A 23,190-nucleotide genomic window follows, 5' to 3' on the forward strand; every position below is an offset into this window, starting at 1 on the left:
CATAAGCTTGCAATCCCAGAATTCGGAGGTGGAGACAGGTGGATCCTTGAGGCTTGATGGCCAGCCACTGTATTCCAACTGGTAAAGTCTAAGCCAATGTGAGACCTTGTCTCAAAGGAGGGGGACAGTGTTCCAGAGGACAACACCCAAGGTTGCTGTCCAGTTGCCACACACAAGACAATACACACATATGCACAAAAATTTTTGTGGTCACACTTTTGGCCTATCACACACAAATCTTTCAGTTTCTCTCACCACACTGGTTATCAATCAGCAGTCTGTATCAGTGTATATGCCATCATTACTGTTCTTCACATACATTCATGCCTGTCATAGCTCATTCTGCTATCAGGAGAAAAAAAACCAACAGCTTTCATCAACACCTTTAAAAATATATATTTACAGGAACAATTCCCCATTCTCTGGGACTCTTAGAAAAAAAGGTCCATTTTGGGGAAGTAAAACAAATAGTGGAGACGAGTGTAGCACCGTCCCCCAAATCACCAACCCCCAGGTCTTCAGGCCTGGTCTGGGCCAGTGCTGACAGGAGGTGAGCCTGGGAGTTTTTTGAATCCATTCCTTCCAGCCTAGAATTGATGCAAGACAGGCTTCATGTTCCCCATTCCTCCCTCCCAACTCCAGGGACACTTAAAAGGGTCCTTTGCACCCGCCCGCAGGAAATTGGGGGGCTGGGAGGGAGGGAGCTGAAAATACACATTTGGTATCAAAAATAAACACTTGGGGTTGGCAGGAAGACTGCCTCCAAATCCCTTACTTCCCACCCACCCGCCTACCCACCCATCAGATATAGGAAGGGATGCTTCCCTCTCCCCTATTGAAAAGCCCCATTTAAAAATAGATTATACTATCAAAATGGAAGAAGATGGGAGACAGAGAGCCCCGGAGTACTGGCTGGAGGGGCCCCCCAGACGGGGACCACCACCCCAAAAAAAACCCTCCATTGGGAGGTAATAGGCAGGCCCCCAGGGAATTTGGAGACAAAGGAATGGCTTCTCAGGGGAAGAACAAGAGGAGTATTCCTCCCTGGCTGAAAGCTTACTTGAGAAAGAACAAGCTGACTGAGAAGGTTGGGGAGGTAGCAATTCCTATGTGAACAGTGTGATTCTTCCTTGGCTACCACTCCCAAACCATTAAATCATACAAGTGCTTCCTGGACTCAGATATGGCCAGGAATAATAAAACAAAACAAACTAGCTCTTCAACCCATGTCGCAAAATAAAGACAGGGCACCCTCATCTCCCCAAGGGCAGGCTGAGAAATAAATAAAGGTCCTTCTCAAGCCATACCCTGATTGTCTTGTTTTAGGGAGAAAACTGGGGAGGAAATGGGGGAGATGTCTTAACTACGCTCCTAAAAGGGTTCGGCCAGATTCTTCCCAGTGGCCTTCAAAAAATAAATAAATAAACCGCCTCTACCATTCAAGTAGGAGACGTGGAAAGGCGGCCACTGGGAGGCTAGCAAAAAAAAGAAAGAAGTTGTCTATTTGGGTGGAAGTTAGTGAAAGATTCTCTCTTTCCCAGGAATATCCACCCCACCACGACCAGAGCATGAGTCTGTCAGTTGAACTGTTTCTCCTTGAGATGGCTAGTTGGAGAGTTCAGGAGCATGGATGGAGGGACTCCAGAAAGGGAGTGGTGGTGGTAGTCATGGCTTCTGGGGCCCTGGGGAGAGCACCACGGGGGTCGAGAGGCCATCCACGCTGATGGAAGGGATGTGCACCTGTGCGCTGCCACTGGACGGAAACTGGGGGAAGAAACAAGGAGAGGTCACGGATGACAACCATGATGATGACTCTCACCCTTTCCAGCATAGAGGGAGAGAATCCTACCTGAAAGGAGAGCTTGGCTGGACTACGGGGTGCAATTGGACTCAGAGTGCTCCAGAAATGAATGCTGGGGGGCAGTGAGCTGGGTGTCAGCAGCACCGGGGTCTGTGGAGATGGAATGGCAGGAACTCAAGTGAACAGATGACAAGTATGGGAAGATGGAAGGAACCTACTTTCAGCCCCTCTACACATATCCCCCTCAGACTTCCATGGTCACACCTCAAAAGTTCACAGACCTAGAGTGTAACTACGAAGACCATGCCAATGACATCTCTCAATCTTTACAAAGATCACCCCTGTTAACCCCTAGGAGCCCACCTCCTGTTATTTAGACTTCAATGGGCAAGACTATCCACCAGATTCTACCTGTGCACTGATCTCCCATCCAAGTACTGTTTAGCTTCTGAGATCAGACGAGATCGGGCGCATTCAGGGTGGTATGGCCGTAGACCTGTGCACTCCTCTCAAACCATGTAAGTGACCATCAGAAGAGCTCAACTTCCATTCATATACCTCACTAGGAAACCCAATACACAAATTCTAGGCCAAATAGCTAGGCAGTTCTTCAGACGTACCCTCTAGAAACAAATCCCATAGAAAGCCCTAGGGTGTTGGGCCACCACAAAGTCCTCAGACCTTCTCTTATTTTTTGAGACAGGGTTTCTCTGAGAAGCCCTGGCTGTCCTGGAACCCACTCTGTGTAGGCCAGGCTGGCCTTGAACTCACACTGACATCCACCTGCCTCTTCCTCCCTAGTGCTGGGATTAAAAGTATGAGCCACCACTGCCTGGCTGACCTGCCCTATTTAATTAGCTCCTCTGAGCAGCAAATTATACTTGCCACCAGTGCCAATGCCACCCAGCGAGGCTGGCAGCCCTTGTTCCTTTGCAAGGCACTCACCAAGGTATGTGTGGGTAGCAGGGATGGCGTCAGTGCTGGCCCTGGTGCCTGCAGACCAGAGCCTGTTCCTGATCCAGGAGTCCGTTCAGGTCCTGGGCTACCCAGCAGGCTTGGGCTAAGTGGAAGTTCCAGGTCCCGGGGCTTCCGGCCCTTCTGGGGTTGGGCGATCTCAGTGGCAGAGGCAGAGAGGCCACAAACCTGTGCTGTACTTTCCATTACGACAGCTGGGAGCCGAGCCAGCAGGCCTTCTGAGGGTGAGACTTCTGGTTCAGTTTTGACAGCTTCTGAACCAAAGCCTGCAGCCCCTACTGCTTGCAGTTCTTCCCTAGGTCCCTCCACTTTCACTTCTGGGGGCAGTGGACGGCCAAAACCTGGCTCCAGACTCAACTCTTCTGATTTCTGGTTTGGGGCCTCGGGTGGGGTCAGGATAACCTGGGAGCAGGATGGGCACAAAGGGAACACATAGGATGTTAGTATTTAGAATGTTTTCCTGTGGGTCATCCAAGGATATCTCTAGCAAGATATATGATATTGGGGGCAAGGCTGTCCTCTAACAGGTTATGGGACTTAATGGAAGTGGAGATCTTCTGTGGTAGTGGCCGTGGGGTGAGCCAACTTGACAGGGACGAGATTCTAGACTAGACGTACCACTGTCATTCATCCTCATATCCACATTAATCAGAAACGCTGGAAATGGGTCCAAGCAATCTATGCTTAAGGCCATCCTGGTGATTCTGATGAGTGCTAAAGCATGGCAACTAGTGCATTAGATGTGCCCCCGTAAGGGACTAATAGTACAAGAAAGGCATAACTCTCCTCCCCATCCTTTTCTGAGGGAATTTGTGTCCCCACTTCTACCATTTAGCAGTACACCTATATCTATTCTCCCAGTTCTGTGCTTCATTTCAGAATTTTGCATCCTTCCTTTCCAAGCCCTTTACTAAATTTCCAAATTCTAGTACTCACCTGCAGGGGCAGACCAGCTTCTTCGGCCTCCAAACAGGCTTCTAAGGGGTTTGGACTGGTGCTCCTGCTCCCTGAGGGAGGTGCTGGTACTCCTGCAGGGGTAGTGCTGGGGAGCACTGAGGCAGGCCGAGGATGCAGAGGTGGTGGTGGCTGTGGCTGCAGGGACTGGATTGTGAAGGTAGAGTAGAGGCCCGAGCGCATGTATTCGTTCCGGCTGCTGCGTGCTAAACCACCTTGACCTGCCATTCCTGCACCCTTGGGTGTTCCTGGCTTTCCAGTGGCAGTGTCCCCTGGGGCTGCATGGATAGCAGCAGGGGCCATTGCTACAGTCGAGGCTACAGACACCTCAGGCTGGGGTGGGCAGTCTTCAGTGGAGCACCCTGCAACCTCTGGGTAGGATACAAACTTGTAGACAAACTTCTGACCGCTCACCTTGCGGATGATATTCTGAGAAGTGAAGAACAGGGTGGAAGGAGGGTCTTGAGGGCTGTTTCTCTTCTCCTGATGTCTTTCTTCCCACTTGCTCCCATTTCACTCATCTCTTTCAGGCTTGTGGATTCTTCCTCTCTGTCTATGCTTTCCTTTTTACCCCTTTCCATGTCTCCCCAGTTTCAACTCCTTCTCTGGGCCCCCTCAACAATTCTTTAGTGCCCTTCCCATCCATTTCCCTTATAAGTCTTCTTCTGCCACTCACCTTCATCCATCTAACTCCCCTTTCCCTGCTGGCTACATTTCACAAGGGACCTACTTAGAGGAGCAGGTGAGAACTAAGGACCTGGGCATAACAGAGTCAGGAATGTTAACAGAACTGTTCTAGAAATTAACAACAGCAATAGGAAAATGAAATAAGTGATATATACGTGTTGGAAGAGACTGGGTTATTGTAGATGAATAGGGAGATAAAATAATTGATATAAAGGGGTTTTGTAACAATTTATTGATTGACTGTGTCAGGGAGGGGAAGTATGTGACTGATGATTGACTGATGTGGCATAAGCATGCCATAGTACATGTAAAGATCAGAGGACAACTTGCAGAAGATGGTTCTCTCCTTCCAGTATGTAGGTCCCAGGGTATGAACTCAGGTGCTAAGCCATCTCATTGGCCAGATATAGTGGATCTTTTTAAAGCTAGTGATGCTGATCTGGAGTAGAGTGTTGGTTATCTGTTTTTGTTAACTCTAGTTTAGAGTCATCTGGGAAGAGGGAGCCTCAGTTGAGAAAAAAAATGCCTCTATTTGATTGTCTTTAGGTAAGTCTGTAGGCATTTTCTTGCTGTGGGTGGTGCCATCTCTGCACAGGGGTCTTGGGCTGTATAAAAGCTATAAAAGGCAAACCAGTAAGTAGTGTTCCTGCATGGACTTGGCTTCAGTTCCTGCCTTCAGGTTCCTATCCTGACTTCCCTCCACGAAGGAGTGTAACCTGTAACATGAAGTAAACCTTTTCCTCCCCAAGTTTCTTGTCATGGTGTTTATCACAGCAATAGAAAGCACAATAAGATGTCTGGTGTAGTGGCACATGTACTTGGGAGGCAGACGCAGCTCTGTGAGTTCAAGGTTAGCCTGGTCTACAGAGTGAGTTCCAGGACAGCTGGGGCTACATAGGAAAAGTCTGTCTCCAAAATAACAATAACAAAAACAAACAAACAAAGTACACTAAGACAGAAATTGGTACCAGAGGGGGCTATTGCTGTGATAAGACCTGACCATGCTGTTTTGGAAAGAACTGTGGTAGCACCTGGATCTTTGGGCTGGGTGAGCTTACTGTTCAGAGCTTCAGATGAGCTGTGGAGGGAACTTGGAAGATAATGCTGAGAGCAGAGCAGACAATGGAGGCCTGGCTTGAGAAATTTCAGAGGGATGTTTCGGAGTCCCCCCTCAAAGTCTCTACAGGGTCCACTTATGTTATATTTGTTAAGTTGTGAGCATAGACCCCAGCCCCTTGCATCTTTCCTAGCCCCCAGGTCTGAGAGTTGTATTGGTCTGGACTTCAAATCCCAGCATGCTAGGTCCTGACCCCTCCCTGGAGGGTTCAGAACCACTTCCACAGGGTACTTAAGTGAACTCCCAAAAGAGGAACACATGGTCTCTTTTCCTTCCTTCTGGCGGTGGCAATAGTGGCCTCCCGGTTCCCCCTCGGGGACACCCGAGAATGCAGAAATCGCATTAAACCTGGATATTTCTTAATTTGGTTTGTTCTGATTTGGCTTGATTGGGGTTTTTGCATTGGCAGAGAGCTCACCTTAGGAAAAATTCCTAACATCTGGAGGTCCTACTGGGTAGGGCGGCCTTTCCATGTGGCCCTAGGCCGCGTGTCAAAGCCCCTAGTCTACAATCTGAGCTCTCCACACCATGCTAAAACCGGCTCCTGGGCTACAGCGGCTGCGTTTTGGTGAGTCCCTTTTTCTTGTCTATGCTATAGGATTTGGGGGGACCCATTTGTACTTACTTTGTCGACTATCGGCCTCTTGAAGCTGCGAGCTTGCGCCAAGAGTTTGATCTCAGCAGCAGCAAGACTGAGTTTTGCTGAGGTGGGATTTGTTTTGGACCGCCAAGCATTCAATTTCCACGGCCCTGTTGGGCTTCAGAGCTATTTTAGAGGACGCACTGTAATAGACTTAGGCCACTTGGTTGGGCACAGACTTTAAAATGGACACTTGCAGTTCAAAGCCAGATCCACTGTCTCCCCTGGGATGCCTCTTACAAAATCTTTTTAAATTGAGACTGTCCGATACCATCTGTCCCAAATGGCTAATTTCCCTATGCACTAAGATTTGGCATCAACTGTCCTCTGGGACCTTGAAAATTTTTGCCGTCATAAAGATAAATGGACAGAGCTTACATATGTTCATAGTTTTTTTGGGCTCTGCGCTCTCGCCCCTCCCTTAGTAGCCAGTGTCTTGTAGCAGCATGCTGCCAGAGGCACTGGCTCCTCCCCCACTCCCTCAAGTCCACACCACACAACCCCCTCCTATGGAGCAACATTCTCCACATTCTTCTCTTTCCCCATCTACCCCCTCCCTTGGTTCAAGGTCAACTTCCACCTTACCCACCTTCCCCTCCCCATCCTACCTCATCTCCCTACCCTTGGACCCCCTCTACGCACTGGGCTAGCCCCTCCCAATCCTCCCCAAGTTCCCTTTTCTCTTCCAGATCTCTCTCAGATAGAAAAGCTGTGAAAAAGTAGAAAAAAGGTTCCTTTTCTACTAATCCTTTTGCATACCCATTTTATTTCTCAGTCAGCACCAGATATTAGGAAAGAGTTAAGAAAGGTTGAGGAGGGTTCTCAAACCCCTATTTGGGAATTGGTGAAAATAGCCTTTAAAGTTTTATTGCCCGAGAAGCTGAGTCTTCCTGAAAGACAAAGCTACAATAATCTACAGGACCAGGCCTTAGCAGCTGCTTTAAGGTCCCACAGGAAGGGGGACAAGGAAAGCCAACCACAAGGCTCTACTTTGATAGAGCCCAGCCTAAGTCAACCTTACAGGCAAGCTGTTTCAAGTGTGGCTTAAATGGTACGTGGCATGACATAGCACTAAGCCTCCTTCAAGGCCATGCCCTATCTGACAGCAACCTGGACACCGGAAATCACAATGCCCCCATGCAGGCTTGTCCTCTATGCTTCGCCATGGAGGTCCAGCTTCACCAACATTGGCAAGTGAAACAGTGCCAGCCTTCGAACTTCTCAGTCTTGCAGAGGGTTGACACTGCCCAGACTTGGTTTATCCCATAACCCTATCTGAACCTAGGGTAAAGCTGCAGGTAACGGTAAGTCCATTACTTTTATTCTTATCAGGCCTTATGTTCCCCCTCACCAATTTCAGTTACGGAGGTAGACAGGACCCACTTAAAACTTTGCCACTGTCCTGCATTCTTGCAGGACAATTTTTCTCTCATTCTTTCTTAGAGATACCAGCTTGCCCAGCACCTTTACTGGGAGAAGAGAGAAATCCTTAGCCGCTTCCCCCAAAGCTTTGTTCTGCTTCTTGGAGCCCCTTTTTGACCCCCACCCATGTCTGAGATCGTATTTTACAGGTTCACTCCTCCTGCCAGACGTGTACCCAGGCCAACTCACAAGGGGCTCTCCACATACTTCAGTCTCTACACCAGCTTTGTGGACACCAACCAGGTGAAGATTGGCAGGTTAATTTCACCCATATGCCTACTCATAAAAAAACTCCATTATCTCTTAACACTTGTGGACACTTTTACAGGATGGATAGAAGCGTTTCCGGTCTCCAGGGAAAAAGAGGATTTGGTGGCTCAGGTACTCCTGGACCACACCAATCCTCAGTTTGGTGTCCCACAAACCATCCAGACGAACAATGGGCCAGCCTTTCACTTCCAGGGTCATGGAGCTCATGTCAGAAGCTCTCAACATCTCCTGGAAATTCCATACCCCCTACCATCCACAATCCTTGGGAAAGGTGGAGAGGGCCAATGGACTCATCAAACAACAGCTAACCAAGCTCTCCATTGAACTCAGGTTATCTTGGCCCTCCCTTCTCCCCATTGCCCTTACTCGCCTCTGGGCCACCCCACATTCCCCTATGGGCCTGAGCCCCTTTGAGCTGCTTTATGGCAGGCCCTTTCTCCTTAACCATCACCTCCCAGTTCAAACTCCTTCACTGGTGGGGTACCTACCCTACCTTTCCCTTTTAAGGTCCCTTTTCCATTTACACACTGACAGTTGTCTCCCTGCCACCACACCAGTGGACCCTAATGCCCCTAAACCTGTCCCGCTCTCCCCAGGGGACAGAGTACTCCTCAAACAGTTAAATCCTAGGTCTCTTGAATGTCAATGGACAGGACCTCACATGGTAATCCTCACCAACCCCTCAGCTGCCAAGCTCTTGGGACACCCATGCTCCAGGCTCAAGCGGGCACCCACTCAGGACTCTTGGTCTGTCCAGCAGACAGGACTTTCTACCCTCCAGTTTTCCAGGATGCCACAATGAAGGGCCTACCTGCTCCTCATCCTGGCACACTCATCTTTGGTAATAACAATATTTTCTTCCTAGGCACCTGCCTTCTCACCTCCCCCAAGGAAAAGATGCCTGGCATCTCTGGGATGACAGTACATGGGATGCCTTTCCAGCCACTCCTCTTGCTGAGCTGGACCCACCAACACCTAACTCTCTCCTTCCCCACGTCGCCCGATTCCCGCAAGAAGTAGCCAGACTTGAGTCAATGCCTCCTTACCCTAGAAACTGAATGCCAGGTCCTGGGGGTGGGTGTCAGGACCACTTCCACAAGGTATTTAAGTGAACTCCCAAAAGAGGAACACGTGGTCTCTTTTCCTTCCTTCTGGTTGTGGCGTTCGCGGCCTCCTGGTCCCCCCTCGGGGCCACCGGAGAGCGCAGAAATCCCATTAAACCTGGATTTTTTTTTTTTTTTTTAGAAAGTACTTCCATAAAACCTGGATATTTTTAAATTTGGCTTGTTCTGATTTGGCTTGATTGGGATTTTGCGTCGGCAGAGAGCTCGCGTTAGGAAAAATTCCTAACAGTATTCTGCATTAAGAATCTGTGGTTTCTGATTAGCTGGAAGTAAAGAATTAGTTGTGATTAACAAGAGACCAGCACAATGAAGTGAAACCTTTTCTTTACTGGCATAATCGATACTAATTAACAGAGGCTGAAAAAAATCAGCTGTGAATAAGAAGCGATCAGGAACACTGAGGTGAAATATTTCAAGAAGTGTTTCCTCAAGGTCAGTGCACAGAAGCTGTGGTCCATGGGGGCCAAGGCTACATATTATGCTGGTAGCTGAACTAGGCAATGTTTAAAAGACTTCTACATGGTTTAGTGGCATGAAAGCTGCAGTACTGAAGGAGAACACTCATGGAGAACAGTTGAGGCTTGGTACTGTGAGAGGCCAGAAGAGGTCACTGGTGAAGGTGCAGCTTTTAAGTTGCAATAAATGTTTCAGGATTGAAAGGGTCATGGAGAGAAGCTAGGGCTTGGCACCATATGATAGGGCTGGTGTTCCCACAGAGAGGCTAAGAGGCCAGTGGTGCAGCCCAGTGGGTGAAGGTGTATCCTCAGCTGCAGTGGAGACCCCAGTCTACTGGAGAAGCAAAGACTGTGGAACCACCAGTAAGGATGGTGACAAATGTGATATGGAGCTAGCCTCAGCCTAGGAGACAAACTATATAGGCTACAGATGGTGCAGCTGGAGAAGCAGAGCTTTCCCAAAGAGCCTAAAAGATCCTAAGTGAGTCCCAGATGCCAGATGTTGAGCTATAGGATTTAATTTAGACTACTAGAATTTGGTCTTGTTTTGATTTGATTGTAAGTGGTTCTTCCCTTTTGGAGTAAAAGTAAGAAAGTATTTAACTTGCTTCTTACTTTATAGGACCTCATAGTTAAGAAACATTGGCTATTTTAAAAAGAAATCAAACCTTTAAAGTGTTAAAGACTCTGGGACTTTTAAAGTTATATGATTTTTTTATACTGTGATATTGATATTAACATGACATTTTGAGAATAAATAAAAAATTAAAGATTATACTTTAATAGTGATGTATTGGTGTGTCAAGTTGACAAAATGGTCAAATGTCCTGGTTAGTTTTTGGTCAACTTGATATAAAGTAGTCATCTAGAAAGGAACCTTAATTGAGAAAATACCTCCATCAGATTGCCCACAGGCACGTGTGTGGTGGCATTTTCCTGATTAATGATTTGATATAGTAGGGTCTAGCATACCACCCCTGGGCAGGTGGTCATAGGTTGTATAAAAAAGCGTGCTGAGCGATCATCTGGGAGCAAGCCAGTTAGTAGCCTTCCTCTATGGCCTCTGCTTTAGCTCCTGCTTCCAGGTTTTTGACTTGAGTTCTTCTCCTGGCTTCCCTCAGATAGACTGTGACATGGAACTGTAAGGGAAACAAACCCTTTCTTCTTTTAGTTATTGTTTATTTTAGTTATTGTTTATTTTAGTTATTGTGTTTATCCTAACAAGAAAATCAACTAGGATAGAAATATCACTAAAGAGGACAGGCAATGTTTCATTATTAGTACTGTTCTGGATATTTAAGCTAACACAATAAGAAAATGAGGTAACTAGCAGTAATTAGGGAAGAGCATGAAAAACTGGTGTAAGCATGAGGAGGGCAGCAAGGTTTGCTTGGGTGGGTCAGAGAGCATGCTTTGTGGCATCTTAGGACACTGTACAGACAGTTTTGTGTGTCAACTTGATACAAGCTAGAGTCACCAGAGAGGAAGGAGCCTCAGTTGAGGAAATTCCTCTTTGAGATCCATCTGTAGGTTATTTTCTCATTTAGTGATCAATAGGGAAGGGCCCAGCCCATGGTGGGTGGTATCATCCCTGGGCTGCTGGTCCTGGGTTCTATATGGAGGGCTAAGCAAGCAAGAGGAACCAAGTCAGTAAGCAGCTCCCCTCCATGGCCTCTGCATCAGCTCCTGCTTCCAGAATCCTGTTCTGCTTTGAATTTCTGTCCTGACTTCTTTCAGTGATGAACAGCAATGCCGAAGTGTAAGCCTAATAAACCCCGTCCTCGCAAGGAAAGAGATATCTTGACTGAGGGAGCCATTGTGGGGTTAGCAAGAAACCTGGCTCTAGGAAAATTCCCAGGAATCCACAAGGATGACCCCACCTAGGACCCTAAGCAATAGAGGAGAGGGTGCCTGAACTGGCCTTGCCCGGTATTCAGACTGATGATTATCTTAAATGTCACCATAGAACCTTCATCCAACAACAGATGGAAAACAGTGGGAGAGACCCACATCAGAGCACTGAACTGAGCTCCCAAGGTCTAGTTGAAGAGTAGAAGGAATGAGAATATGAGCACAGGGGTTAAGACCATGAGGGGAAGCTGCAGAGAAACCCTGTCTTGAAAAAACCAAAAAAAAAAAAAAAAAGACCATGAGGGGTTCATCCACTGAAACAGTTTACCTGAGCTAATGGGAGCTCACCAGCTCCAGCTGGACTGGGAAGGAACAAGCATAGGACCAAACTAGTCCCTCTGAAAGTGGTTGACAGTTGCATGCATGGGTGGTGCAGACTGAGGGGCCACTGGCAGTGGCACTGGGATTTATCTCTACTACATGTACTGGCTTTTTGGGATCCTATGCTCTTTGAATGTATACCTTGCTCAGCCTAGATGTAGTAGGGAGAGCCTTGGGCCTTCCACAAAACAAAGTGCCTTACCCTCTCTGAGGATTAGGGGGTAGGGATGGGGTGGGAGGAGGGTGTAGGGAATGTGAGGGGAGAGGGGTGGGAATTTGGATTGGCCTTTTTTTAAATAAATAAATTATTAACAAAAAAAACCCTCCTGTCCTCCTCAGCATGCTCTTTGGTCAGGAGGTTTTGTCACAGCAATAGAAACCCTAACTAAGAGAGACACATATGGTTTGGAGGGTTCCAGGGATGTCCTGGTGGTCTCAGAGAGGACCAGAATGAGGTAGTCATTAACACTGCTTTAGAGGTTTGAACCGAAAGAGTAATGTATGAAATTGGAATATATGCCATAAACTTTCAAGGACACAAAGCACAGATGAGAATTAATTTTTGGGAGGAGGAATGAGGAATCAGGATGCTAGGTATTTTGGTGGAAGTCTTAATGCTGGTCAAGTATTTCAGAGCATCCTTACATTTTTCAGAAGAGGAATGAAAAGGGATAATTATTAATATTATTTTGAAGGTTTACACTGAGGAAATATGAAATAATTAGTATAAATATTGGGGGAGAAGAAATATAATGCAGATATGGGAGTCTGAGAATGGAAGATGAGAAAATCTAAAATTTGAGCTGCAGTAGTGATAGAGACACCGAGGTGCTGTTCTAGGAATCTAAGAGGAGTGGGCTTGGAGCTGGCACTACACGTTATTCTTGGAGCATTTAGTTAAAGTCAAAGACTTGTAAGCCTAGCACTCAGGAGACTAAGACAAGAGGAATGAGAGTTTGAGGCCATCCTCAGTAACACCAAGAGACCTGCTTCAAAAATAAAAACAAAATAAAGGAATAGGAGAAAACAAAACAATTGATTAAAGATATTGGGGTTTCTAGAAAATGAAGTAAGGAATGTTAGTATTATAATGTCAGGATGATTTTGAGTCTAGGAATAAGAATATGAATTATTTTATAGTGAGAGAAGATTATATATAAAGTAACCAGGGGAACCCACAATTGGTCTGAGGGTTCCAGAAAACATACTTATTATCTCAAAGCCTGTGGGAAACTAGAGGATAGGTCAAAATTTGATAAGTTTTAATATTGTTTTCAAAGTTATAGCTATACTAACTTGGACAAAAAAAAATGAAATTTCTAGGCCAGAAGTGTAATTTCAGGAATTGGGGGGTAGGAGACAGGAGGACAGTGAATTTGAGGCCAGCTTAGGCTACGTAGTAAGTTTCAGACAAATCTATACTACATTGGGAGACCCTGCCTCAAAAGGAAAAAAAAATCAGAAAAATCAGAAAAGAGATTTCTGGTAGTAATTTCAAGGGTTTCCAGTCTTGGTTCCTGAGGCCATACCTTGTCATAGTAGTACCGCAATGCCCGGCTGAGCTTGTCATAATTCATGTTGGTCTTGTTCTTGCGCAGCCCCCATAGACGGGCCACCTCCTCTGCATCCACCAACTTAAATTCACCACCATCCCGTGAGGTCCAAGAGATGATGTGGCCATTACCTTGTTCTCTCAAAAGCTGCAGCAGAAACTGCCACAGCGTCACAGATGGGTCCATCACTAGGGAAGTGCTCACGCCATTCCAGAGGTACCTGGAGGACAGCAAAAGTGATTTCTTTCTTATTACCTTGTCTCCACCTCTGTTCCCAAATCCCACTACTATTCCCTAAACAGTCTCCTAAACTCCCTTATATAGCTTTGGATGCCTCTTGCATTTCACACGTGGGACAAAAGCGAGTTAAGAAAAGACATTTATGTATGTCTGTGTGTATGTGAACATGTGTATGGGTGCCAAGGGAGACCAGAAGAGGGCAATGGATCCCCTGGAGCTAGAGTTACAGGCACTTATGAGCTGCCCAACATGGGTTCTAGGAATTGAGCTCTGGTTCACTGTGAGAGCAGCCAGCACTCTTTAACACTGAGACATCAGTTCAACCATGACAAATGTGTATCATTAGGAGCTAGAGGGAAGACAGGATAATACAACCTGAGTTCCAAAGAATTCCATATCCTAGTTAGAGTCTGACTATGTTATGCTACATAGCAAAAAGGAATTTTGAATGAAATTAAGATTACAGACCTTAAGATACAGAAAGCACTCTGGTTTTATTTGAGGTCAACTTCACTGTATGAGCTCTTTTAAGAGCAGAAAAATAAGGCTGAAACATTAGAGACAGAATGGCAGGAGAGGCAGTAGATTTCAAACATTGAGGAATTTTCCCCTGCCATTCCTGACTCTGGAGAAGGCGCCAAGACAAAGAAGTTGGGCAGGTTCACAAATCGGTAATGACCCTCCACCTACAGCCAGTAAGAAAATTTAAATATCACAACTCAAAGGACAACCTGAATGAACAGGCAAAAATTCTCTAAAAAGGACTAAAGTCCTGCCAAGACAATAATGTTAGCCTGGTGAGAACAGTGTTGGATTTCTGAGCTACAGAACTATCAGATGATAAATGTGTAATTATTTTAAAAAGACAGTGTCTTATTATGTAGCCCAGGCTGGTCTTGAACTTCTGTCTCAGCTTGCTGAGTACTGGGATTAGAGATGTGCATCTATGCACCTACATAAGTGTGTAGTTTTAAGGAGATTAAGTTAGAGATAATTTATATAGCAGTACTAGAAAACTAGTGAAATGTCCTTGACTTGACTCTTACAATCTTCTACCCCATTAACTTTTTGAGGGTGTGCCTTTTGCTAGGCCCTTGTAAACATTGTTCACTGCATATGGGGCTCCTTTCCTGTATTGCGCAGTCATCTTCAAAAAAAAAAAGAACCCACTCAAAGTTCAAATTAGGTTTATGAAGCCTTCTAAAACTGAATACCTACACTTTTCTGTCTCTCAATGGTTTAAGACTTAAAAAAAGATTTATTTATTTACTACATATACAGTGTTCTGTGTGCATGTATGCCAGAAGACACCACTGGATCTCATTACAGATGGTTGTGAGCCACCATGTGGTTGCTGGGAATTGAACTCAGGACCTCTGGAAGAGCAGCCAGTGCTTTTAACCTCTGAGCCATCTCTCTAGCCTCGGTTTAAGTTTTTCAAAAAAATGTTTTCTTGATGAGCACATATTTATTATACATAATAATGGGTTTCATTATAATATTTCCATCGGAACCATTTTGATTACATTCACCTCCATTACCCCTATCCAGTTTCCCTTCCTTCCCACTGATCACCTTCCTCTTCCCACCTAGGCCTCTTTGTATTTTATGATTTTTTATGATCCAATCAGTTTCAGCAGAGTTGCTCACAGGGGTGTGGGTTTGTTTTCAGGAGCACAGATGTCTTATCAGTGGCTATGTCACTGAAGAAAATGTCTCTCCTTCTTCCAGTAAACATTAAAGTCCTATAGACCCTCAGGAAATGGTGGGGCCACATGAGTCCTTCTTGTTTTGCCATGTTGCTGTTGTTTTGTGACAGGGTCTTATGTAGTTCCTCCTTCAACAAACCCTACCAGTGTATGCCACCACAACCATCTGTAATGAGATCTGGTGCTCTCTTGAAGAAGAGACCTGGACAGTCCTCATCAACTTAGACTATGAAACCCAATATAGACAAGTTAAACAAAACCCACCATATACGGGTTGCCCATGCATGCTTCAGGGCATACATTTCATTCATTCATTCATTCATTCATTCATTCTTATGTAGTTCAAGTGGTCTTCAAACTCTTGATGCTATTGCCTCCATCTCCTGAGTGCTGAGATTATACATACCAAGAATACATGGCTGCTGCTTCTTTCTGAAGTGCTAGAGACCAACTCCAGGGCCTCATGCATGTTAAACACATGTTTTTAACAGAGCTTCACTATAAACCTATGTCTTTCTTTAAACAGACATGTAAACTATTATGTTAGGCACTGCTCTAAGCAGAAAGGCTGGCCTACTGGACAGTCAGCCTCAGTCTAATGCTAGACTTCTATGTTTTGAATCTTTGTTCTGACAGTTATTAGCTGTGTGATCCTGGCCAAATTCATTAACCTCTCTGTACCTCAAATTTTTTCATTTGTGAAATAGGGGACAGTGACATACCCATCTATAAAACAGACACTATGCACAATTATTATTGTGTGAATCAAATATAACATGCTTGGGGTAAAAGCTTTAAGAATTTTCTAATTTGTTCAAAAGTCCTTTTCCTGCTATCTCTAAATCCAAAAAGCTCTAAGAACTTTTGTAATGCTTTTGGCAACAAAACATGATTTGAATGAAAGTAAGGGCCATTCTGGTTTTTATTGATCCTGCTCAGTGTGAATGTTCATGCATTCTGCTGCAGAGATCGAAAAGCAGCTGGTAACAGAGCTGCTGAGGATATTATGTAACATATCATATGTGCACCCTGCTACCTTTCTAAACTGAAAAATTCACAATTCTGAAATACATCTGGTCTCTGGGGTTTTGGATAAAGGCATGGGCTGTTATTTTTATAGGCACTGACTCACTTATTTCTCATCCCAACTCTGGAAAGTAGGCATTTTTCCTTTTGGAAAGGACATATTCTTATTGTAATATCACTAATTTATATACAAAGTACCTAATTTATATACCGAGGGAAGAGATGTCCAAGTGACTTCACTATGCTACACTGCTGTATGTGACAGACAGTTCTTGCATTTGAACCAAGTATATTCCAGGGATCTAAGTGTTTCTGGTTTTTGTTTATGTTGAGAGACAAGGTGTCATACAGTCTATGCTAGCCTAAAACTTGCCATATGGAGGATGATCTTTAACCCCTGATTTTCCTGTTTCCACCTCCCTGTGATTGAACTTACAGGGATGGGTCACCATGACCAGCTTCAAAGGGTCTGAGCATTTAACCACCTGCACAGGTCTGCATCAGGTCCTTTGAGTATATATTACACCTTTCAGTTTAGTGTTTTTATGGGATTCCTTAGTGTTTAAACGAATGGGTCCCTGTTTCTTGGGTCTTCTCTTGGACTATTTCTGTTTGTTTTGTCCAGTTGCAATGTTGCAATGTGTTAGTTTTTGTTTTGTTATAATTTATAATTATTAACCCTTAGAAGCCTGTTTCCTCCCCCCCCCTCTTTCTCTCTTGGAGACAGGGTTTTTCTGTGTAGCCCTAGCTGTCCTTGAACTTCCTTTGTAGACCAGGCTGGCCTCTGCCTCCTGAGTGCTGGTATTAAAGGCATATGCCACCACTGCCCGGCTTCCTGTTTGTTTTCATTTTTGATTTTTTGAGACAGGGATTCTCTGTTTAACATCCTCGATGCCTGGAGTTTGCTCTGTATACTAGGCTGGCAGAGCCTAGTATACAGAGATGTACCCGCCTCTGCCTCTGAGTGTTGGGATTAAAGGTGTGCACCACCACGCTTGCTCTGCCTGTTTGTTTTCTTATGAGAGACAGAAAGAGAGTGGATCTGGATGGGAGGGGAAGTGGGAAGGAATTAGTGGGAATAAGGAGGGGAAACCATAAACAGAATGTATATTATGTGAGAAAAAAATCTATTTTCAATAAAAGGAAGAACAAAACAAATCAAAATATTACTTCAAATGATTACTCCTTTTAGGCATGCCCTGCAGAGGAAGGATGTTTCCTGTCAACCCATTACTGCTCTTTCCAATAAGCAAACTGGAGCTAACCTTGAACCGTCTAGTCCCTGATGGAACTCCATCAACCAGCTGTCCACCTGGCTGGGATTGTTAGGTTAAGAATAAACCTTCTAAGGTTTTGAAGAACTTATGATTTATATCTATAGCTTTATTCTTTAATCTGAATGAAATTACAGTATGATTATCTCATATGTCTGAGCTAGTTAAAGGTTCATTTAACAGGCACAGTGTTAGGCAGCTATCCAAATTACAGTGCCAAAGAACAGTGGATCAGAGTTCCCTCCTCAGAGCTCTAAAAGACTAAAATATACCCAAGACTGACTTATTTCAGAGGCCCAGAGTCCAGTGTGACTCCTAGTGGCGAAGACAGGCAACTTCACCACCTCTTTTGAGCTATGCTAAAATCCAGCAGCTGAGTGAAAGCTGCCCAATTAGTGGGCAGCCTATCAGACATGGAGCTGAATTTGATTATTGCTTCTTTTGCACAACTCCTAATGAGAATCCTCATCACTTGCCCTTCCTAGAAGGCTTTCCTTTTGCTCCTCACCTCATTCACTGGGTGCCTCAAAACATCTTAGGACACAACAGAGAGGAATCCCTGCGTGCTAGTATAATTCACACGTTCAATGTCTCCAAAAAGAAGAAAACACAACACAATACAACCACCCTCCAAAAGGTGAATTATATTATTACATCCATTTCCCAGACAAGTAAGTGTGGAGCTAGTAGTTAAGTAACTTACCTAAGATGGATGAGGTACTGGATGATGGATAAATTCTGACTCAGCATCCCTAGCTACTCAAGGCCAGTTCTCTATGAAGAAAATATAGATGGGCAAGATCCCAGAGTGACAATGATGTGAGTAGGACAGGCTTCCCTGAGGAAGTGACATTTGAAGGAGGGGTGGTAGCAAGTCATATTGATGTCCATGGGAAGGATAATTTTGGTAAAGGAAATTGCATATACAAAAGCTCTGAAGTGTCTACCTGAGGTATCATGGTTCCTAGGATAATGTTCACTTTCTGAGTCACACAATGTTCTCTGCCAGGAGTGTCATTTCCTCCCAGGACTAATTCTATCATACTCCCAAGTTCTAGTCCCTAGCAGGTAGAATTAATCTTTCCTCTGCACAATCCAATGTATGGAGTAACTTGTTTGTCCTTGCAGATTTGTTCTGTCTTGGTCGTCAGAGCCTCACATTCTGCCCTGTTCTGTCTGTGTGGCTTTGAGCAAGTTGTTCAACTTTTTTATGTCTAGTTGAACATCTGTAAAACAGGGTATTTTACTCTCAAACCAAAAAAGAATTTTAAAAAAAGTATGCCTTCCCTCAAAGGCTTTTTATAAGGGTTCAACATGCCAATATATGTAAAAGACTTAAAAAAGTGTCTCTAGAACATGGTAAACACTCAATAAATGTTAGCCCTTAGGTTGTGTGTCATCCACCCCCCCCCCCCCCCCCCGGTACCGTGCATCTGGCTCTGTTCATACTTCGTCTTTTGCCCCCCGCCCCACTTCCTGCCTACTCTTTTCCAGCCATACTGGCTTTGGACATGCAGGTATAATGTGACTTCATGGTCTTTGTACTGAGTGTTCTTTCTGGCACACTCTTCCTTTACACATTATGGATTCATACTCTGTTTCCTTCAGGCCTTAATTCATGAGTCACATTTCCAAGGGTAGCCTGCCCTGTTCCAAGAGTATCAAACATCTTGATACTCCAGTCCTATTTGCCCCACTTCATGTTTGTTCATTAGCATTTGTATAATAACTATTTTTACCTATTTATACAGTCTGTCTCCTTCACCTGTAGTAACACCTGCTTCCTATGTGCAAGGATTTCTGCCGTTTTGCTTCTCCATATCGCCAGCATCTAGAATAAATTCACTAGGTGCTTAGAAAATATCTGTTAACATTTAAACAATTCCAACAAGTATCTTAATTCTTACATCCCTTTTCTTCTTTTGCTTGTTGCCTAGTCCATCCCCATATTGGTATCTGGGATATAATTTTCATATTCAATTTTGTGACAGGATCTTACTCCATAGTCCAGGTTAGTCTGAAACTCACTATATAGCCCAAGTTACCATTTACTTCCTGAAAAATCTCTCTTGGTCTTCCATGCTGGAAATACATAGTTGTGAATCACCCATGCACAGCCTAGATAGATAACATCTTCCCCCCTCATTTATTTGTGCACCAATTCTTTCAAGCATCTACTTTAAGAAGGTACATTTTTAGATAAAGAGTGATCACTAAGTAGATAAAATCCATAAGTACCCATAGGACCTCCATACAAGATCTGTATAGCATTTCTAATGGTGACAGAGTAGAAAAGAACAAAGCAAGCAGGAGACCCGAACCCTGCTGGGTGTGCAAAATCAGATGGTCAAGGGGAGGGGTGGCTGTTGACTACTTTGTTTTTCACACAAAACGTATCCTTTGAAACATGTGCCTTTATATAGTATAATCTAAGCACCAGTGGGACAAATACATGTTTTACTGAAAGAACACTACCCAGATGCAAAGAAAGGAAAGCGTTCGCTGCAACATCTTTTCTATTTGTGCCTTTTCACATCACCAGCATCACATTTCTATTAATACACCCTTTACACTCACCTTAGCCACAACTCAAATGGCATTCACATTTCTATTAATACACCCTTTACACTCACCTTAGCCACAACTCAAATGGCATTCCTAGAAACATCTTTAGTGTGTTCCCTGCACAGTGTGGTAAAAATTCTTTTGGGAATGGCACCTGAACAGAGCCTAGGAAGTTACCATACAGAAATGTGGGCATAGTGTTAAGGGAGAAAGAAGAGCTAATGCAAATACCCTGAGGCTTGCCTGTACCTGCTGCCTTTGAGAAGCAGTGAACAGGAGGCCAGCATGACTGTACCATGGGGTCTGAAAGGGGAGGTGAAGGAGCTTAGTACATATTTTCTCTTAACACTGGAAAGGATTATAGTTCCTGCCTCCCCTCTTTCAGTCCAGTACAGGTAAAAAGTAGTTACACCATTCAGGTAAAGTCACAGCACTGCTGGTACTGGGGGTTGATGGCTTTTGAGACCACTGTGGAATGGAGATAGTTCTGTTGCAGAACACCAGAAACAAAAACCTGGTAATTGGTGCTAATCTGACTGTTAAGGAATGTGTCCTCATGTGGGATGCAATGAGGTAGAGGGGGCACTTCGAAAATGTTTCTTGTTTTAAGTAGTTATTGGACCATTTCTGACTAAGGCTTTTAAATCTCCCTATGTCCCAGTTTTGTCAGTAGCCTGTCTCACAAGGCTGTGATGAGGACTAAGCAAGCTGGAGACTATAGAACACTTTGCCTGGTACACAGCAAGTGGCAAGTGGAAAGGTTAGCTCTGACTGTCACTAACATCAGTACCACTACTGTATTTGAGAACTGTATCGAGGCAAAATATCTAAGTGGTTAAGTGTGTCTGTGAGGAAACATAGAAAGTGAGTCCCTGGGTTTCAGAAGTACACAGGATCACCTAAGAGATGGGGCAGGGAAGATTGATCAAAAACATGGAGAGGAGGAGGGAAATAAATTGCAAGGCCTATATCTTCCTCGGGGACGGATTGCAAGCACTGGACTCAGAAGGATATGAGAGAACGCAAACACTGAGGTGGCAGGATGCTACTGAGCAGATCTAGTACAAAAGGAGGGAGATATGGTTTAAGCTGACTCCTATACAATAGCAGAGAAGAGCCTCACATAATGAGTAAAATGAGGGACAGGACAAGGCCATAGACTGGGCTGCCGAAAATAGAAAGAAAGAAAGAAAAAAAAGAGCAGTAAACTGACCCATTGTTAAAAGGAAGCAGCTCAATGGCTAGAGTCTACAAATAAGGGAGAAAAGTTAGGGCAGTGATAACTAGAGTGATGTGAATGCAGCCAAGCAGACTAACCCACAGTAAGATGGGGGCAGCGGGAGGAGGTGGGTAAAGTCATGGGTTTATGCACTGGGGATTCAAGGGGGCAGAAATATAAACTCAGGTGTACTGACCGTTAGACAAACATTGGGTCCCTGGAGGGGGTACAGTGCCATGAACTGATTCACTACAACAAAACATGAGAGGCTCAATAAACAAGGCCACGGAAAGATCCCCTTAAAGTTGAGGCTAGGAGAAATGCAAACACTTGAGAAGCATCTACTACCAAAGGAAGACTGGACAATGCAACAGACTGGTTCCCAGTAAGTGGGGGTTGGGGAGGGCAAGACATGGACGAGTCCATTAAGTTGGGGTGAGGAAAAACATCGATCCATTATACAGACACAGTAGGAGGTTAGGCCAACTCCGATCCACTGTAAGGGGCAAAAGGAGCTGGAAATGCACACACAGGGGAAATCGGTTGGTGGCAGTGGAGCCTAATACCAGCAGGTTGGGCCAAGCCACATCCTATGCGCGGGGGCGAGGATACATGGGGTCATGGACGGCGCCCTCCACCCTGTGGGCCTGGGGCTCACCTGCGTGTGGCGCGGCGGTGGCGGCGGCAGCTCCGGGGGGCGGGGGCTCCATACGAGGCCCCACCGCCCCCCAGGCCCGAGTTCCAAGGCGGTGGCGGTAGCGGGCGGCGGGAGCAACAGCGGCGGCAGCGGCAGCACCCAGAAGCCGCCCCTGCGTTTCCCCTCCGCTCACGTGGGCCCTCAGGGGAGGAGCTGAGCGTCCTGTTGTTTGCTGATTGGCCAAAAAGTCAAGGATGTAGGCACAGCTTCAGGGCCCGGTGGCGGAATCCTAACAGAGCTGTGACACGATTGGCTTGAAGGGGATTGATGGACTGCGGGTAGCCAACTAGAGAGGTGTTGGGCGGCACTTATTCTTCACCCTGATTGGGTCGACGACTGGTAGCCAAGTGGGCAAGTGCCAAGGTTGGGGGAGGAGGGCGCCTGGTTCACACCGATTGGCCTAAATGAGATTGATGGCAGACAGTCCCAGAAGATGGAGGGGCGGTGGATGGGTTCTGTTTTCTGCTGATTGGTGGAGACACGGAGACAGCTGCCAAAACACCAAAGTAGGTGGTGCTGCACACCATGCGGTTCAGCGGAAACGGGACTTATTTAGAATGAGGAATAGCAGCAGGGTAGGGCTTGACTCTATGTAGGAGGGCAGGGTAACGCTATGGTAATTAGCTAGGCAAGACGAATTTAGAATGCAGCAGAGGTAGGAGGACTGAATGGCTGCCAGATACACAAGGGAGTTGAGGGGTGGAAATTAACTGTCTACAAGGGCAGGGTCAAATTGCAGCCAGTTATAAGGGTGGAACTTGGTTCTTAGTTATCTAAGACTAGACTAGGTTATAGGGCTTGTAGCAGGAAAGGCAGGATCTGTGCCTATTGGTGGAAACCAGATCTCTTTAGGACTATTGTAACCGTTTAGGGAACAAATCAAGGCTGTGAAAGAGAGGTAATAAACCTTAAGATCTGAGGAAAAGGCTAATGGCCATGGAAACAAATCACTTTGAATTGGCACTTTTAAAATTTGTTTCAAGGGTCTCATGGATAGCTCAGGATGACCTTGAACTTTTGACCTTCCTGCCTACTGATCTCACTCAGGTAGACCTCCTATGAATTTAGGGTTTCATGTGTGATAGGCAAGCACTCTACCAATTGAACTTCACCCCCAGCCCATGCATCAGTCCATTCTTTATGGTAATACAAAGAGCACAGATACAAGTATATAGGAAAAGGAATTAAATTGTGACAAGGTGGGTCGAAGTTCACAAGGTGACAAAAAGG

General features: G+C 45.3%; 1 protein-coding gene across 2 annotated transcripts; it reads right to left on the reverse strand.

The window, feature by feature from the left end:
- Window positions 1-371: 371 nt before the first annotated feature.
- Elk1 (ETS transcription factor ELK1) lies at window positions 372-22,043 on the reverse strand. Of its 2 annotated transcripts, XM_038315926.1 has the most exons (7): window positions 21,922-21,991; window positions 18,183-18,253; window positions 13,207-13,450; window positions 3,713-4,159; window positions 2,747-3,178; window positions 1,850-1,951; window positions 372-1,764 (listed from the first exon to the last, which is right to left on the reverse strand). In XM_038315926.1, exons 2-7 carry the CDS (start codon window positions 18,227-18,229, stop codon window positions 1,666-1,668), a joined length of 1,371 nt encoding a protein of 456 aa, XP_038171854.1. In that variant the 5' UTR covers window positions 18,230-18,253; window positions 21,922-21,991; the 3' UTR covers window positions 372-1,665. The 2 variants fall into 2 exon arrangements, with proteins under 2 accessions (XP_038171854.1, XP_038171855.1); XM_038315927.1 differs by lacking the exon at window positions 18,183-18,253 and having other exon boundaries at window positions 21,922-22,043.
- Window positions 22,044-23,190: the final 1,147 nt, after the last annotated feature.

Source organism: Arvicola amphibius, chromosome X, assembly GCF_903992535.2.
Source record: "Arvicola amphibius chromosome X, mArvAmp1.2, whole genome shotgun sequence".
NCBI classification, from domain to species: domain Eukaryota; kingdom Metazoa; phylum Chordata; class Mammalia; order Rodentia; family Cricetidae; genus Arvicola; species Arvicola amphibius.